Below are 19000 nucleotides of genomic sequence, written 5' to 3'. Positions count from 1 at the left end.
TACGTCACTACTTTGGCTACTTTCTGAGGTCTGTAGGTTACTCATCGTAGTTCAATGTTCCGGTTTGCAGCCAAGGGTGGGTGAGTCGAGTTACCGACTCAAGGGTGGGAAAGTCTGAGTAGTGTATGGGAGAGTCGCAGCTAACTTGAAGAATAGCTTCACAACTGGGTCACTTTCAGGCTGAGGCATATGAGAATATTACTGCATTGCAAACTCAGATATCCCAGTATGATAATCCAAACGTAATACAAATCGCTGGGCAGGTTCACTATGCGGGTAATTGGTTGGACAGACCTCTTTCAGGTCCATGATACGAGGGGCTCGGGGTTTCCTGGCTCTATCATGTCGAACCGTACGGTAGGGAGTGGAGGCTCGGAAAACGTTGGCTCCCAATTCCTTACAAGGCCAAGAACATCCATGTAAGGTGTCGATCATGTAACTATCTCTGAGATAATATCTTACTAGACTTGCATCATAGACTGTATGACATAGAGTGACGGAGGTCATATATGGCCAAGCGATTCCTGTGTTCGGTTCCGCTACTTTATAATTTGTACAGTATTGTCGAATCAACCACCGATTGTGACGAATTGGGGTCCTCTCCTGCAACAAAGAAGATATTCTCGGTTCGAATTCCAAGATCGGAATTTCTGCTATATTTTCCTGAATTCTTTTGCATACATCATTCTCCGTACTGAATATTATGGAGTATGGTTTGCCTCGCGGATGTGACTCTCGGTAGACCTCGCCCCGTTCTGTAGATAAAAAAATGATAGTAATGATTCTACCGGCTTTTACTTGTCATATTTCAGACATTCAGACAGTGCAACAAGTGCGATAATGGAGGATCTGGATGACAGTAGTGTAGGTCTAACGATCTGTGATCCATAGGGACGTCCATCTTGTGCCTTAGGATATTGCGTTGGAGAAAACTAAGAAGTTGAACTCTGGAATGATGCACCGTCGGTGCAGCACCGACGAAGCCAGGGGCAAAATAACACTAACGATGTAGTGAATCACGATGAGTATATTTTTTTGACTAGCTCCGTGTTAGTCCCGCAATCTAGATGGATTATCTACTGATTCTGTTCCGTCCACTGTCTGCCTCGGGAACGCCATTGGCATACCGAGTGCATCCGAGGGAGTCCCCGGTCGCAAGAATGCCACGCGTAGTGTCGAGTAGATGTAGGTCTCAGTCATTATTGCTGATAATGCCGGGCGGACGTGATGAACTTTATATTTCAGTCCATCTTTGCAAGCCTCTCAGAGTACAAATGCGACCAGTGATCTCAGGATAACAGTGTAAGCATGATTTTTCTATCATTCGACCTCGCATATCATTCTTTGGATGTAGAATAGGAACCTTTACCGCTTATAGGCCCGCCTTCCGATCTTCACGGTCACACATTGATCTCTCGCCTGGTGATGATGGTAGTGGTGTCTCTAAACGACGCAAAGTAAGATTTCCCCCTTCGAGCCAACTGCTGTTCGTCTCTGACTCATCTAACGTTCTATTTTTTTGGGATTCTACGGGATATTCATTTTGGCTGGGCGGCGCGAAAGGATAACGATATGACTCACAAGCGGGCTGAAGACTTCCCCATGAAGAAAAAAACAAAGGCAAGCCGAGATTTAAATGCCATGATGTACGACACAGTGTCGTCGACACTTGTAATGACTTCTTCACTAAATGTTTCATGCTAAACTACTTATCGAGTTGGTGACTAGTGTGACAGTCACAGTGTAACACACTGTGACAGTGTGCAGTGTGAAATGGTGTGCTAGTCACACTGTGACTAGCAACTATGGTCTTATCGTATATCCGCACTGCGATTTCACTTTTTTTGTCGATAACATCTAAATTTGGGCTCGCAAAAACCAGGTTGCATGGCATAGCCAATTTGCATAGAATTGAAGCCATTGCTCGGATTTGTAGTACTAGCTCAGATTAGCATGGATTGCATAGATTACTGCCAGTTGCTTAGATTAGCCGTGTTATGCCACGTGACGCGCGTCACGTGACGCGCCGCGTGACGCGCCCCCACCACGGATACCAAGGGAATTTTACGTTTCCCGATGAGCTGAGAAAGCTCGACTTCCTGAAAATAAATCAAACGTTTTCTCGGAGCGTCTGGCGATTCGGGATCTAGTGTTTCGACGAAATATAACTTGGGAACAGTTTCTTTTCAGCAGTCCATTGCCACCGTAAGGAGGAGACATCTGTCAAATTTTCTCAATGGTGCATCGTTTACTCCTGGCCCATGCCGCTCTCAACCTACTGGTTGCGGGCCAACCAAGCTCTCCTGATTGGGATCAGTTTTGTAGAGATGCTCTGCAACGCGAGTCCTATTGTATGCCCTACAAGGTTGGTGAAGGCCGAGTGTGTTACGGGAGTGAACCTCCTCTCCCCTGTGGTCCATCCCTTGCTGATGACTGCGCTGCTCTACACCCAAGTGCAGGGCGAACTATTCTCCAGGATCTTCCCGGTGACCCAATGGCTAACTATGTGTGGGGAAGAGCGGAAGATGTGAACGAGTGCCTCGAGACCCTGACCATCACCAACTTCGATGCCTTGTTCACTCTTCACAATCTGAAGTACGGCTTATCAGAGACCTACGCCTTCACGGACATTGCCAACGGGCTGAAAAACTCCGCCCAAAGCAACACCTGCGGGTTCCTTCTCCATGATCTCGACGTCGACATCAAATCTTTTTTTGATAAGAGAATTGAGGAGTATTCTCGTATTCTAAAAGGACTAAACTATTCAGAGCAGAAGAGCTTCCTCGGAGAAAGTATCCCGGCGACGACTTTCCATCTGCCTCTTCAACGAGAGTTGAACAGACTGAACGATGCTCACACAAGATACGAGGCTCCCTTCACCGACTTCTACTATGTGCTGCCCATACGCTTCGATTCACGAATGCAGGACGGGATGCAGGTCGTAACCCTCGGCTTTCCTGACCTCCCCGACTACTATCCACAACTCTACGGTGGGCCGGCGACTTCACACAAGGAGGGCGATATAATAACACAGGTCGACGGTACGCCCGTTCTACAGTGGATGCAAAATATGGTGGCTGATGATGGTCCGTATGTTGGAATTTATCAGGGTTCTCTGCAGAGGCTCAACAACCGCTTCTTTGTGCGGCCCTACGTCGACCGGTACGCCCGTACGGAACCGCCGCCCACTGGGCCGTTGAACGTGACCTTTTCTGACGGTTCCGTTGAGACGATCCACTGGCTGGGTAGACTCACCGACTTTTCCAAAGGCATCAAACAGGACGCCGTCAATCTGCCCTTCCTCAACGCTCGGGCTAACACGAATCCGTTCTTCGAGGAAACAGTCAAGCTCGAGACAGAGCTCTATTCGAAATGTGATTCATTGTGGCACCTTATGCCCGAGAATTCACGAGACGCCAGCCTCACCGCAGGACTCGACAGCATCTTCGCCTCCGAAGCCCGCGGTCGGTGGGATGATGATCTCTTCCGTGCGGACGGAGGTCAGGGTACCGGGGAGGATACCTTCGTGCAAGGTATAGGTTATGAGTATGCCCTTGTTGGTGACGCTGTCGTTGTGTATGTACCGAATTTCGAGCCAGACGATGGTTCGAGCTCTTTGTCAGCTCTGCTCTATGGGGAATTTCCGGAGGTGCAGGACTTCGCGAAGCAGCACAACGTCACCCGACTACTATTCGACCTCTCCTCGAATGGGGGTGGGTTCATTCTCTCTGCTTTCGCACTTCAATGGTACTTCGCGGAAGCCAAGGATATCTGCTTCCCTATAGTTCGCCATATGACGGACAACTGGCAACTTTGGGTATCTTCCTTTGGTGTCAACTATGATGAGGTCATCGACGGTTTCTTCAGCTCCTATCCCGAAATAGTGGGAGACCCGGTTTTCATACACGGACGTTTCGAACAGCTCTACGAGCTCCTCAGCTATGCCGATTCATTACTTTCTGACAGCGATACGCCCGAAAGTGAACTAATGGTGAACCAACAGAAGCCGTGGTTGAATTCGCACGAGTCTTCAATATTGTCTCTACCAAGCGCTCCCCAGCGAGCTGAAGCTTTCAAACGATTCCTCAAGGAAAGGCAGTTCCTCGATCCCTCTCAGCCGTTGGGAGCTGAGCTAGCACCAAAATACGGTTGGTTCTTGTTCGACAACAGCTGGCTTGTGTCACCGCTGACGGGTAAACGCTTCGAACCGCCACTGAGTCAGTTCACCGAATACAGGAGTCGTACGTGGGGGAAGGAGTCTAACTACTCAGCTGAAGCTATTTGGGAACTCTGCCCTCTCTATCTCAATGGGATGAGACAGATTGCTGGCCCCGACTACGACAAGAACTACTGGTCGGAAGTTGCCTTCGTCACCGATGGTAACTGCGGCTCTGCGTGCTCCATGTTTACGCAGACTCTTCAGCTATCGGGTATCGCAACGGCATTTACCTTCGGTGCTTTGGCCGATCAGCCCATGGACGTCGCTTCTTTTGGCGGTGGTGATGAGTATGAATATGACGAAGCAATTCCCTTGATCAACATCGCTAGCCATCTTGGTCATTGGGCAACTTTAGGCCAGTCGGAGTGGTCGAGACGATACGAGACCAGCTGGGTCAACAAGCCCGTACCGTTCCCGAACAGCGCTCGGGTGAAGTATACGTGGAATGGGGGCCTCACTGCTCAGCTTGGGCCTGAGTCTTTGCCAAGGCAGTTCTATATTATTCCACCTCACAAGCATTTGAATATGTGGGCACGTAATTCAGCGGAAAGGGCAGCAATATATGAGGAGATTGTCAGCATCAAGAGCTGGACGGAGTTGAGAAAAAACCCGCAGTTCCCCGATATGGGATCCTGCCCGACTTATGTCAAGAAGGATCCGAGCGAATCCGCTAGGGGAGCCTTTCAAATATGAGGATCTGCTTTGTAACGTATTTCGTGCTTTATTTCGATATTTCGTCTGTGTAGAGTAAAGGATGGTCGATTACAGCAGACTACACCACGTTTGCCAGCTCCACTGTAGAGCGACTCCCTTTTCGTTGCGCATGTGTGCTTGTGCATGCGTACTCATGCAGCATGAGCATGAGTCATGCTCATCAGATCGATCTCGCTATGGCCGGGTGGCCCTTTTTCACGACGATTCAAGTTCTTAGGGTGATGATCAAGTTTGTATAAGAGATCATGATTATGGGCAGCTCTTCTGTCGAGTCCAAATGACACTTCCGAGTAGTGTTAGTCAACGAGGGGCTCCCGTTAATCCCACAGTCTGACACAGCTCGTACCATTCACATCATCGGTCTTATGACCTGTGGCGTTCTTGCCATTGCTCTCGAGCCTAACTAATTTCATCTCTACGCCGCAGAGTAAACGCTGCACTCACGGTGCACACTAACCGTAAAAGTATATCCTTAATCATCTAGTTGACCTCCAAACAGCGAAGGATGATATAATGCTATCGACATATTACAGTAGGTTTTCATAAGGTTCGACTGGTTAGTGTTGTTACTTGGGTTACCCAAGTTGGGTATCCTTTAGCAATAGTATAATCATCCGAGAAAGACTTGTTGGACATGGTTCCTATGACAACTTCCTCCCCAAGGCAATCAAGGCGTATAGCCGGTTTACCCCCTGTGCATGGTTCTCTGAGTAATCCTCATGCTGATGGGAGCACTAATGGCGTACAAGCTAGGGTTAAGGTACAACAAGATGGGCTTCGTATCACTCCATCGTCAGCTGTAGCCTACAACCTGTGGAGCTCTCTCTCCTGGTGATGTCAATTACAAGGGGCCCGTTTTCACTGCTCCTCAACCCGGGCAGACAAACTTCCGGGTTAGGCGAAGCCAACGGAGGGCGAGCCTACCTACGCCAGAGCTTAACCCATTACTACTTGAACTTGAGCCAGAAGAAAAGCCTAGTCGTGAACGTCTGGTTGAAGGCAAGAATGGTGATGCTCTTTGTGATGCGCAACCTCCTAATCTTCACAGTTTTTTTCAAGCTACTCAAGTACAGTTGAGTGGTTTTCAACAACTCCCAACAGCCTACCTCTTCGGTCCTCAACAAGTTCCCGCTCCAGAAGCGGCGCTTCTCCTAACCAATTTCTTCTGCAAGGCCAGCCTATGAGTATGTATTCGGTACCCCAGGTTGGACCCTACGGACAGATATATTACCAACCGGTTATCTGCCCTCCTCAAGGTTCCGAATACAAGGTACTACTTCATTAGGACAGGTGCCGAATGCAGGCATCCAACTTCTGGTGCCTAGCCCTGCGCCAGGCATGATGAATGGCCTACAACACGGTCAATGAGATATTCCTGAACCTTATCAAGTTCATGGGTGTCAAAGACCTCTGCAAGAGAAGGATGGTTCTATGTGTTATGTGCCTCAGTTACTTCAACGCGAAGGCTAGCAAAGGCGCGGAGATCCTTTGCATATGCTTGCAACTGTGTAGAACGCATAGCTTATAGTGAGACAGCGCAAGTACAATATACAATACTATTGATGGACAGCGTGACGTTTTTTACGGTTTACGTTACGGCGTGCGTAACATAAGCAGTTTACGGTTACGGAAAGGCCTTACGACCTTCCGGTTGGTGATGAACTGCTTTTCAGAATTGTGGCGGAAAGATTTGCTCTAATGCACTCCTCCATAGCTCAAATAGTTGTTAAACTCATTTCTCGTAACTCGGATTCAACCGAACCGCTGAGAGAGTAACAATTGGTTCCGCATTTACCGCTCGTCTCCTTTGCAAATTCCGTCCGTCTTACTCGCAGGCTGGCCCGGAAATGCCAGGCCGGCCTCATCTACGGATTCGAATTCACATGGAATAAATTCAGGCGACTTGAATAATCAATCCTCGTTTCGTCCTCTGCATCTCCGTAAAACCCGTTACGGCGCCGTAATTTTGCGGTACGGGGCTTGAAGCGTAACCGCAAAAGTTAGCCGTAACGGTCCGTAACGTAATTCTGCCCATCTATAAACAATACTAAGAATACCATTTTCAGCTTCTAGTATATCGTGCTGTACATTTTAACACCTGCAACATCCCCGCCGCCTGTTCGAAAAATGAAGCCGAACACGAAACTCATGAGATCATGCCACCACTCAAGACTGTAACCGGCCCTATCAAAAGAAACCTGTCTAGGATCACCACCAAGCTCAAATCTAAGTATTATGAGTATGATGAGCTACTCACCACCGGATGAGTAGCTAAATACTGGCACCTCGTCCGGTACATAAGCTTGAGGTACAGTTACAGGCAGCTCCAACCTACTCCGCACACTCCTTCTGATGAATACTAAAGATGGTGTGCGGAGAACCATTATGAACAGACTCGACAGACTTACTGAGCCGCGCAGTCAGGGGCTCGACAGTTGAAATGACCGATAGGCGTAGTCGAATCGTACTATGAAGTCGTTCTACAAAAGCATTGGCCGTTGGCCTATGCCCTGATGTAAGAACAACTTGTTCTGAACAAGTACGACACCAACCTCACGAAGACGGAGCTTCAACGCAGTAGATATTCCCCTATCAGCTCTCACAAATGAAGGATATCCAAATAAAGGACAGTTAAAGACAGCAATGAGGGCGTCATATGCCAGATCTGATCTTTCCACTCGAAGAAGCCTCAACAATAAAGACCTACTGCATTCACCATGAATAGAAAGTATAGGAGACCCTGTGCTTCAATTGTCATTGGCAATTTGAGAAAATCCAGATCAAACAAGAACACAAGATTTTGCCTTGGGCGCCGAAACGATTAAACGAAACGCATCGAGCTAGCCGGGGACATGCTTACCTGTTCCTGATGGCGTGGTGCTGGGCGTCGGCTCATAAGCCTTAGCAATACGTATTGAGTTGAGTGGAGGTGGAAGGCTATAGCGTGCCACGCTCAATCACCGAGTCTTCACTCTCCTTTCCAGCAGCTCTGTCCCCCAGTAGGGAACAGAGCTGTTGGAAAGGCCGCGAAAATTTTCGGTCGGCCCCCCCAGAGCAGGGTAGAATGCATCCTTTTTTCCAGTGTATTCCCGGAAATTGCCAGGAATGGGAAGAATGACCCATCCTTCCCATCCCTGATGGAATTGACTATAACAGTTGAGAGAGCAAGCCTGGCTGATAGTGACCCGCCCGAGATCCCCGAGGATTCACGTGGCATCACTATGGTTGAATGTAGACGGCGACCTTGGGTTGGCTTAGGCTTGTGGTACTCCCACCAAGGCGAGTATTGCATACCCATAGTGATGATTGCCGAGTTGTTCAGATGCATGTGAGATTCACAGTTCTTTTCTACGGTTTGTGTTTGACCATCATGTCCAAGATGGCCATGATGTTTGGGAAGAAGGGTTTGATATCGTTCCACTACGGGCACAATGTTTGTACAGTTTTTCGCTGGTTGTGCGGTCTAGTGGTATGATTCTGGCTGTGAGTGTGAGAGGTTCCGAGTTCGATTCTTAGCTCAGCCCTTTGACAGTTGTGCCTCCTTTCGGATGTCTCTCAGCATTCCATGTCAGTACTAGCAGCAGTGGCTCCTCCCCATCGGTCCCTACATTCACCATCATTCAGTAGATCATGTTGGGCCTTTCGCACGACAAGAACGTTGAAGACTACACCCGAGCCTCTGCCGGCTGCATATTTCGCCAATGCGCCCGATGGGATGTTGAAACCAGTTTTGAATAAGTTGATGGAAATTCGAAATGCGGGGTGAGCTTCTGCTGCATTGTAACGTTTTCAATGGTCAAAAACTCAAGTATATGAAATTTGCCGTACCATCGAAGAAACGTCGCGATGAGTCGGGGGCGTTGGTCGCCCTGTTGCCAGTATTGGAGTATACAGTATGAACTAAATCGTTATGCGAACCAATATTCCAACATCTCTAATTTCTGATACTTTTAAAGTCAACTTTGAGTAATATCAATATGCTAACAGTGTGAATCTATTGAAAACTTAATAGAAGCGTTCCGTAGTCATTAGTTGACAAAGGTATCTCGGAAATCTAGATATGCATAACTATCTGGTTCACGCTGTATATTCGCTTTCCTCAGCTGAGCTCGGGCGTTTATATACGAATTAGAGTAGAAATGTTCGGAAACCAACGAGGTTTTTCTCAGAATTTTCATATCGTATGTAGTTCACTACGTGCGTGTTGCTCCATACTGCCAGCTGTTGGTTCAGGAACCGACCAGAATTGGCACCATATTTCAGCATGGTGGACGAGATGCTCAGTGTTAGTGATGAAATCGCAAAGCTGGAGCAGGAGTCCGCTAAACTGGAGAGAAATGATATATCGTGGGTGCTTGTATACAGGAAATATCCAATCTCCCCGAGGGAACTTATTTTGAACTTTCCACATTCTTCAATCAGTTCCCCATGTAAATGTCATAACATTAATAATATTCTTCCCATTGTCATTATATCCTGGGGTCACTTTTTCAGGATGAAGAGTATGTTCAACGCAGAAGTAGATTCCCAACTTGAGAAGATAATTGAAATAGAGAATCGACTCTTTGACCATCTGCATACTCGAATGAGCAACGAAGGAATTGATTGTGCGACTTGGCACGCGTACGTCAAGGACGCCAGTGATTGCACTGTTGAAATCAGACCAGGTGAATCATTCGTCTCGGAATGTATACGAATAAGTTTCTTTTCTTAGGAGTCGGCGGAGTAGAAGCCGGCAAATGGTGTAAGGATATTTTTGATATGCTCGAGCGTTTTGCTGGCATCATGGGATGGGCCGCGCCGGAAGTGAAAGTGATGGAACAAGGTTGGGTAAGTCTCGATTGACGATGTTGAGCTACCACCTAACTCTGTAACAGTTCTTGATAGATAATGATAATACATTGAATATTAATTTCAGGATTAATATTTCTAATTGATTTTTTCAAACACTTATTAATATATTCCCTACTCATGGGGCGTCGAAATGTTCGAGAGTTCGGATCCCTAGTCGTCGAATTAGCGAAGTTTTGGGTTATCGAAGTCGAACATACTGTGACAGTATTACTGTCTATAGTTTTTTTGTTGTTGAATTCATGTGATGAGAAGAATGGGAAGCACGATAATATCTTTTGACATGCGTGATAATCATAAGTATCAATCGTTTATCACCTGGATGCTTGTGGATTGATGATCTGAATTGATGTACTCGCTTCGAGGTCGCCCGGAAGCTTGTCTCCGCAAGCTGGTTTTGTATGTTTTGTTGTTGTATATGTTGTTATTGTTGTTTTATGTGTTGTTGTTTCATATGTTGTTGTTGTTGTGGATGTTGTTATTATTTCTATTATTATTGTTCTCAGCAATCGGGATACCGACAGATCATCGCCGATTTCTTCCTCAAGCCAGGCGTGAAACGAACTCCCGAGAAAGGAATCTTTGGATATCTCAAGTTTGAGGCGGGCATACATCGAGTGAGTCACATCCTCAAACTAAGATCATCATCATCATCATGTTGAGATGAAATTCGCAGTCTCCGTAGTTCTGTTTGCAACTCCCCAACCATCGAAATGAACGAGGGGCTCCAGTGACTGAATGCTTCACTTCTCTATAGATTTGTGATCAAAATATAGCAAGCTGAGATTATTCAAGTGTACTCGACACAATAGGTACAACGGGTACCGTCGTGGCCAGCAGACAGCCTCCCACAGACTTCAGCATGTAGCGTTGTTGTGCTCCCTCGTGAGGATCCTAATAGCAATCTCATACCAGTGTTGAAGCCACATGAATACAAAGTGTGGATCACGAAGAAATCCTCGGGGCCTGGGGGACAGTGTGTTAACGCGGCCCACCAGGCTGTGAGAATTCGCCACATTGAAAGCGGAGTTGAAGGTTTCGCTGATTGTTATCGCGCGTTAAAATCAAACAAGGCGTTGGCATTGCAACAAGTGTCGCAAAAAATTATGGAAGAAAAAGGAAAGAAAATCGCGAAGGAGCGAGGGATTATACGGAAACAACATATGGGCTCCGGCGATCGCAGTGAGAAAATACGATCGTATAATTACCTCAACGGTACCGTAGTTGATCACAGGTAAACTCTTTTGCGAAGAAAAAATTGTATTTTTTTGGTTCAGACTGCCGAAGTCTGAAGATGGTCCTAATGCCCTAGAGGAGATCATGGATGGCGAGGGCCTCTTGCATGACATAATTGAACCACTGAGATTGCAGGAGTATCGTCAGCGTGTTCAGGACTATGTCGTGTATGAGTTGTGATGAGAGTTTCTGAAGTATTTGTATGGTGTTAATCGTTGAGGAAGTTGTAAAGCACTCATGATAAGAGGGCCAGGGCCAGACAAATTAGTACGAACCAATATATTTGAAAAGAAGACGGTCAATACAGTATTCCCCGTGTTTAGTTAGCCAGACTCGTCTGATGATCATGGCGTCCGACGTTGACGCTTGCGGCGAGTGAAAGTGTTTGCTGTTAAGCTCGTCGTGCTCAACACGAGCGTTATTAACCCTAAACTATGGCTGGATGCCGGAGACTGGAGGAACCGAGGGGATGCTGAGCCAGTCATTGATAAGAAGTTATGTTCATCTCGGCGCGTCGTGCCATTCAAAATCCACTACGAGATCACGGGCTGTCCAGACGAAGGGTGAGAGAGAGGCGGACAGACCGCAACCGTAGCAAGTTTTTGTCGACGGCACGAAGTGTCGAACCCGCGAAGGTTACGGCTGAATGGGTTCAGGGCTAGCTCCCTTATCCATTCGAGTACATCGTCTGTCGAACGAATATACCCATTGAGCTGTGGTTCGGTGCTAGCCGAACTCGCTCGGCTGACATGACGGAGACTTTGTGCAAGAGTCAGTCTCTCGTCCACCAGACCACAGCTGTAGGAGCCAGTCACATCCCGTAGGTATGCGGCCGATGCTGATGCATTGTCGAGGCTGGCTCGACAAGCATATTCATGACTGGCCGTGACGCTCACGAAAAGAGGACTGTGATGATCTGGGAGCGTCTTGCATGCTTCCAACCGAGGCTGCTGGCCTGATGCAGCCTTATGGGCTGTTGGTCGTGGTGGCCACAGCTTCCACACAGTGGTGGTGGCGGCTGGAAGCACGATACTGGAATATGGATATCTGACTTGATGATCGCTGGCTGACGGTGAGCCGGAGCATTGTCAAGTGAAAGATAGGGCATGAGAGGAGAAATGTCCCGGGCGGGTTTGGGATGGGGAAAGAAAACAAGTCTCGAGAGGCCGAACTAGCCAAATGGCGTCCTCGGACTTGTTATAACTGAGGCGAATCCGAGCGTTTCGTTGGGCGTGCGAAGGATATCAACGTGTGGCACAATTAGTTGTCCCACGAGGATCGGGGAAAAGTAGTTCCCCGATGAGCCAGATCTCGATGGATTTTGACCGGTTGATAGATAGGGCTTAATACGACCTACGGCTGTATTTTGCCCACTATCAACCTCGCACAAAATCCACTACGAGATCACGGGCTGTCCAGACGAAGGGTGAGAGAGAGGCGGACAGACCGCAACCGTAGCAAGTTTTTGTCGACGGCACGAAGTGTCGAACCCGCGAAGGTTACGGCTGAATGGGTTCAGGGCTAGCTCCCTTATCCATTCGAGTACATCGTCTGTCGAACGAATATACCCATTGAGCTGTGGTTCGGTGCTAGCCGAACTCGCTCGGCTGACATGACGGAGACTTTGTGCAAGAGTCAGTCTCTCGTCCACCAGACCACAGCTGTAGGAGCCAGTCACATCCCGTAGGTATGCGGCCGATGCTGATGCATTGTCGAGGCTGGCTCGACAAGCATATTCATGATTGGCCGTGACGCTCACGAAAAGAGGACTGTGATGATCTGGGAGCGTCTTGCATGCTTCCAACCGAGGCTGCTGGCCTGATGCAGCCTTATGGGCTGTTGGTCGTGGTGGCCACAGCTTCCACACAGTGGTGGTGGCGGCTGGAAGCACGATACTGGAATATGGATATCTGACTTGATGATCGGCTGACGGTGAGCCGGAGCATTGTCAAGTGAAAGATAGGGCATGAGAGGAGAAATGTCCCCTTTGTTGGAGTGGGAAGCCCATCTTTCGATTGATTCCGACATTGCAGCTGGCGATCCTCAATAGCTCTCCCTCAATGACACCGGATTAGCGTCTCGGACTTCTTGGTGTTGTCGGGACGATAGAATGGGGGTCTCGACATTCGACTCTCGAGTCGTAGAGATTTCCTTCAAATTCTCAAGGAATGGACTGATCTCTCCCGATCGTGGTTAACTAGACTCAAGCGAGACTTCGAAACGGGTATAATGTTCCATCGTGAGTGGGTGCTGAGTTTGAGACACTCAGATTGAGGACATCATCGTGAAAGTCGCGGCGACCTGTTCATTCTTCATCCGAGGATTCGTCTACAACAAATCTCGACGCGGCTCGAGCGTGGATGTCCGGAAGATTGAGGTAGACTTGGAATGCTGCGGAGCGCCATCCTCCCATCCTGAGGAGCACTGATGGAGCGACTTCCTGTTCGGATAGATCCGTTGCGTGTCCACGACGGAAGGAGTGCAGCCCAAACTGCTGCGGGTCCGAGAGACCCAGGTTCACCATGCGTTGTCTCAGTAACGCTCTCAATCCCTCAGCTGACATCTTGGGCAGGAGAGATCTATCTGATGAGCTTCGGTGCATGAGGCGCATGGCATGAGTGTGTGGGCATAACTTAGCTCCAATTGTCGAGCAGACACAGAAACGGATCAGTGTCACTGGTTTGTTGACGTTCTTCCTCTTCTGGAGGCGAATGACGACAGAGTGGTCAACATTTATTGTTATGTTCGTCTTGGACAACGGCAGAAGCTCCGATGGGATACGAAGTAAAAACCAATAGGCCAATGCGAAGGCTGACGACGCCGGATCATCCGGTGGGGAATCCCCATTGTGATTTGGTTTGCTTTCGGGGATGAGCCGACGGAGTAAGGTGAGTTGGATGGCTCTCATTCTGCGATTCCCACCTGGATGTTCACTGAGTTGACCCTTGAGAGCGGTAGCGATCAATGGCGAGTTGAGCTCGGAAGCGTCTTTCCCAAGCAATAAAGCCCACTTCCGAAGATGACTGACATAGTTTGCTGCAGTACGACCGTTGCGGAACGTGGAGATCCAAGAAACGATTACCGTCGAATCGACGGGGAAAGTCTCGATGGTGTTCCCTGAGATCTCGGATAAGCAGTTGATGAAGGTTGTATAACTTCTCAGGCCGGAGAGGTACTGGCGGATCGTCGTTGATCCGACGGACAGAGAGAGGGTCCTCATTGCGCTTAGTTGCAGTAGCTCTAGAACTGGCGCACCCCTTGCGTGGGCTGCCCTTAGAGCAGTGCATACCTGACTGGGCCGTGTGTCTCCTCGTAGAATCGGTGCCAGTGGTGAATCTGGTAAATTGCGGATTTCGATGAGGGATCGTGCTAGATCCTCAGTCGAGGCGCTGCCGGATCTGCCACGAGGCGGCGGTCTGGTGTTGCTGATTGACATCTTTGCAATCTTCAACCGGGACAGAAAAAGAAAACTGCTCGCGGGTGTTGTTGAGTGTGCCAGAGATTATTATATCACGCTAAACTCAAAGTCATGCAAGGGAAGAAACAGTTCTTAGGTCAGAAGTTTTCAATTGTGCAGTGAGGGCCATACTGATGGGACCCGAGAGAAACTTCGAACCAAAGAGAAATCGTGCCTGGATGGACCATCGGCTACGTTTTGCGCCGAAGGGACGCGGGATATCCATAGATTGACGCCCTTTCGAGAAACCAGGCGCCAAAATTCTTTGACCATGTCGTTCAGATCATTTTGGCCCGAACTACCCCGGATGAGTGCGTGCTTTACAGGCTCGCTGTCCACATATAGCCATGCAGTTCTTCCTTTCAACGATGAGGCGAAAGTGCGTATGGCAACGAGGGCGGCTAATAACTCAAGAGGCACGATCTGCGTAGCTCGCTGCTTCCACGATCCGACTATGCCGCTATCTGCAATCTCGGAGAAGTAGCGGTTCTTCTTCCCGGTCTCTGAACCGAAGCACAAGACCGCTCCGAGTCTTCCCTTGGCTCCCTCGGCGTCAGAGTATATCACGAGCGCGTTCTCGATTGGAGGCTTCATTGGAAAGACGCGGCTGAAGGGAGCCTCGGAGAGGAGTTCGCTGAGCTGCTGAAGGTCATCTGCTAAGTTAGCAGTGCTAACTTTTTCGGGTCCCTCCTTCCCCGAAGTTGGGCGTGTAGCCGTCTGATGGAAGCACGCCATGAGAAGTCTCCCGATGTTGCAGACGCAAACGTGAGCTTCCCGCAAAGCTTGCGTATCCGACCTGGGCTGGGAACAGCTAACTGCGACAGTTCCCTCATCAGTGTCTCGAGAGAGATTCGCTTCTCCTCTGGGAGGCTCAAGGTGAGAGATTCTCTGTCTAACTTGACTCCTAAGCCGAGCAGATCGATGTCATTGCTGGGCGGAGTCCGTTTGGTCACTTTCTCGCGGAAGCCGATGACTTCATTGAGGAAGATCCAGCATTCGAAAGCGGAGGGTGATGTTTCACTCCGCTCTACTGACCAATAGTCATCGATGAATGACATAGCAGCCAAGCAGAAGAGGACCCGTAAGAGGTGCACCAAGCATTGGGATACCCGACAATATGAGGTTACGCTCGAGCTGGACCCAAAAGATGCGGCTCGATGACGGAATATGGCCGGTTTGTTGTCAGGATCAGCTATACAGATCAATTGATATTGAGCATGATCCGGATGAGTCGGTACTTGCCGATAGGCATTCTCGTGATCACCCTTGAAGATCTGGAAATTGCAGCCGTCGGCAGCCCTGCTCAGACGTCTCCATGCACCGATCAGAGTCTGGTGGGTGGGCAGGGTCACGCGCTGCCCAAAGGACGTAGCCAAATTTGTGTGGCTCCGTTTATAATCATCGCAAAGGCGAGTTTTATCACTTTGGTGGACAGGAACACGTCTAACAATGACCGGGTTTTCGAAGGACGATTCGATAGCGGCCAGCTGTGAAGGACCTTCCAAGTGTCCTTTCTCCACTTCTTGAAGGGTGCCTTCCCAAGCCTCCGCTTTGAAGCCTTCCTCGCAAATGGAGTTGATGATACCAGCTCGGGCGGATCTTGCTCTGCTGTGCAACTGATCGAGAGAGATGACCCTTTCTTTGCCATCCGAGTCCATCGGGGGGCGAGGGGGCGCGAATACCCCGGGTGACACCGTAATGTGACCGACTACCGGCATGCCATTGCGGAGGTCTTCGACCAGAGCTCTGTCTGTATACTCCGTCAAGTCTATGAGTTCCTCCAGGAGGTCCAAATTCAGGTTGCCGGCGATCTTTGCGACATCGGAGTGCATGGAGGCCTGCGAAGTAGTAGTTGCTGACTCCAATGCTACCGCTCGCTTCTTGATTGCTTCCATGGTGAGCTTCCGACGCCGGATGATCTCGTCGGGAGTCAAAGAGAGTTGGGTTTCAATAGCTGCTTCGAGAGACAGCGGTAGAGTTATGCCCGTCTCGAAAGGGTGCTTGCGGTTGAGTGCAGCTTTGAGATGATCCATCGAGTCTCCTGTTACGGGAAAGTTTTCTAGAAGCTTGGCGTCACGCTTGAGGCTCGTGTAATAGAGTCTGTCAGCTGTGTGGTCTCCCTCCGAAGTGTTTTGTGTTCGACGCAGTTCACGTAGTTTCTCCAGCGCTATGGGACCCGCCTCCGACTTGCGAGCTCTCTGGCGGCGGCGGTAGTCAGCTCTTGTCTTGCGACATCGCTTCCCCGTCATAGGCACGTTGGGGAGGGTGAAATAAAGCTGAAACAGGAAACGAGTACGTCGATCTCTTGCTGATGAACCATGAGCGATGAACTAATCAAGTGATTCTGCGACATTCCCCAAAGTGAGACTTGAAGAGCGCTCCGCTTTCGCAGTACACTCTCGCTGGGTCACACTTGTGGGAGATGGGGCTTTTCTCACTCGGTGAGTTCGATTTGATGACTCGATGAGTGACGTTGCTTTGCCGAGATACGGCGGGGATTTCTTCCGAGATCGTTTTATTCGGTGATCTTCGTACTCTGCTCCAGAAGATGCAACTTGGAAGGCGCTTTCCGCTCTCGCGGCTCACCCTCTCTGAATCACATCCATGAAGTGAGTTCGAGTTCACTATCTAGCCTTTGATGCCGTGACTAGACAACGCAAAGCTATCTCAACGACACGTAAATACTACCATACTGAGAGTCAGGGACAGGTCAGAAACGGCAGAAAGGGAAAGAACCAAGCGAACGAAGAAGCGAGGGAAGATCATGGTCCCATCGCAGTCTAGGACTTTCAACACCCGAATTAATGGTCGCTCTGATTATCGTCACTTGTGATCTTTAGCCTTGGTCGAGGACGTGGCCTCAGGATTGGCACCTTTCTCACCGCCACGAGGCTTCTTATTGGGTGGTTCACGCCGGTCTCCGCCCTTACGGTGTTGCTTCTGACCGCGGCGTTTGGTCTCAGCGGATAAGTTGCTTCTGGAGCTACTCTGCGACTTACTCCTGGCTTCAGCGGCCGCTTCACTAGCACGAATGCTGAGATCGTCATGGTATTTGGCCATCTTCAACATTGCTCTGGGCAAGGACTTTCCTTGCCTCAAAAGGTCGACAACCCTCTCTTGGATGAGGTTGTGGTACTCGATGGCGCCATAAGGACCCGAGGCTCGACCATTAGGACCGAAGGACTTCCTTGAGGTGGCCTGAGCACAATTTAGCAGATGTGTGAGAAGTGGTCCCATCTGCAATGTGTCGCACTCACTGTCAGAGTTGGCCTTGCAGTTTCCGATCAGAACAACGGTAGTAGACCATCTCAATAGAGCTTTGAAGACATTGCTCATCATACCGGGATCCTCGTTGGGCCGGAAGAAGCGCTTGATCGGGAGCGCCAGAACGTGTCTGATCTTGTCAGCATGACCACTGCTCAGACAACTCGAATGAACCTCCTTGACCAGTGAGTCTTCGGGATGGAGGTCGTGGCACATACCCCTAAGGTAGGGAGTGCCACTGAGAAGGGCTTCAAGATTGGGGATGGACTTGTTCTGTTTGTTGGTACCGTCTTGACTCATTTGAAGGAAGGCTGCCAGCCCACTCGATAGGTCGGTGATGGTTTGGGAAGAACACGCAGGGGCACCAGAGTCCTTCCACTTAGCGGATCCTTCAGCATTGTCACCGTTGTCAGTCTTGCCGGCGGTCATCGCAGCGACTCGGGCTGCTTCGATCTCTTCACGAGTCGGCTGGTCATCTGCGGGCATCATGTGTGAGGAGGAAGAGCTGACAAAGTAAGCTGACAAAGTAAGCTGGCAAAGAGGCGCTCACAGCAGTAGGTTGCGGGCGTGTAGAAGAGACCGACGACCATGTCTCACCGTCAACTGCGTGAGTTGGATTGACGGTCTGCTACGAAGCAGATGATGTCTCAGACACTGGTCACATTGATTCACATGCTCCCCGGAGGGGCATTTGCGAGTGGGTGGTGGGATCCCCTCGCTGGACAAGGGTCCGGTTCAGTCCTGAGACGTTCCCTGGAGAGTCTTGCCCGAGGTGCTCGAGTTGTCATAGAGGAGACAACGCCGGCGACCTCCTTCGCACGGTGCGAAGCTTCGCGATCCCTTCGATCCCGGGTTGTTCCTCCATGGGTGCACTGCCCATTTGGAGGAACATAACACAACGCCTAAATAAAACAAAAGGACAATGAGCTGCCCTCCACCGATAACCAACCAACTCTTGGTTGCCAAGGTGGTTCCGGAGACTAAGCTGGGGTTGGTGGCCTCGAGTGAAGGGGCTTGATTCGGCCATCGGATTGAGACCTTCTCGTGTCATACAGAGCTGAAAGAAAACAAGTCTCGAGAGGCCGAACTAGCCAAATGGCGTCTCGGGATTGTTATAACTGAGGCGAATCCGAGCGTTTCGTTGGGCGTGCGAAGGATATCAACGTGTGGCACAATTTGTTGTCCCACGAGGATCGGGGAAAAGTAGTTCCCCGATGAGCCAGATCTCGATGGATTTTGACCGGTTGATAGATAGGGCT

General features: G+C 49.5%; 4 protein-coding genes across 4 annotated transcripts; 2 read left to right on the top strand and 2 right to left on the bottom strand.

Moving 5' to 3' along the window:
- Nucleotides 1-2236: 2236 nt before the first annotated feature.
- Pmar_PMAR009146 (hypothetical protein) lies at nucleotides 2237-4912 on the top strand (the record flags this gene model as incomplete). The annotated part of the gene is made up of 1 exon (XM_002786278.1): nucleotides 2237-4912. The coding sequence occupies one exon, from the start codon at nucleotides 2237-2239 to the stop codon at nucleotides 4910-4912; it is 2676 nt and encodes an 891-aa protein (XP_002786324.1).
- Nucleotides 4913-8463: 3551 nt separating this feature from the next.
- Nucleotides 8464-11200, top strand: Pmar_PMAR009145 (peptide chain release factor 1, putative; the record flags this gene model as incomplete). The annotated part of the gene is made up of 7 exons (XM_002786277.1): nucleotides 8464-8695; nucleotides 9167-9280; nucleotides 9428-9600; nucleotides 9648-9763; nucleotides 10291-10401; nucleotides 10597-11018; nucleotides 11062-11200. The coding sequence occupies exons 1-7, from the start codon at nucleotides 8499-8501 to the stop codon at nucleotides 11198-11200; spliced, it is 1272 nt and encodes a 423-aa protein (XP_002786323.1). The 5' UTR covers nucleotides 8464-8498.
- Nucleotides 11201-15133: 3933 nt separating this feature from the next.
- Pmar_PMAR009144 (hypothetical protein) lies at nucleotides 15134-16510 on the bottom strand (the record flags this gene model as incomplete). The annotated part of the gene is made up of 1 exon (XM_002786276.1): nucleotides 15134-16510. One exon carries the CDS (start codon nucleotides 16508-16510, stop codon nucleotides 15134-15136), a length of 1377 nt encoding a protein of 458 aa, XP_002786322.1.
- Nucleotides 16511-17300: 790 nt separating this feature from the next.
- On the bottom strand, nucleotides 17301-18261 carry Pmar_PMAR009143 (hypothetical protein; the record flags this gene model as incomplete). Its single annotated transcript, XM_002786275.1, has 1 exon — nucleotides 17301-18261. The coding sequence occupies exon 1, from the start codon at nucleotides 18228-18230 to the stop codon at nucleotides 17301-17303; it is 930 nt and encodes a 309-aa protein (XP_002786321.1). The 5' UTR covers nucleotides 18231-18261.
- Nucleotides 18262-19000: the final 739 nt, after the last annotated feature.

Source organism: Perkinsus marinus (assembly GCF_000006405.1).
Source record: "Perkinsus marinus ATCC 50983 genomic scaffold scf_1104296931628, whole genome shotgun sequence".
Lineage (NCBI taxonomy): Eukaryota > Perkinsozoa > Perkinsida > Perkinsidae > Perkinsus > Perkinsus marinus.
Note: the sequence above shows the minus strand (reverse complement) of the source record. Positions and strands in the feature narration are given on the sequence as shown.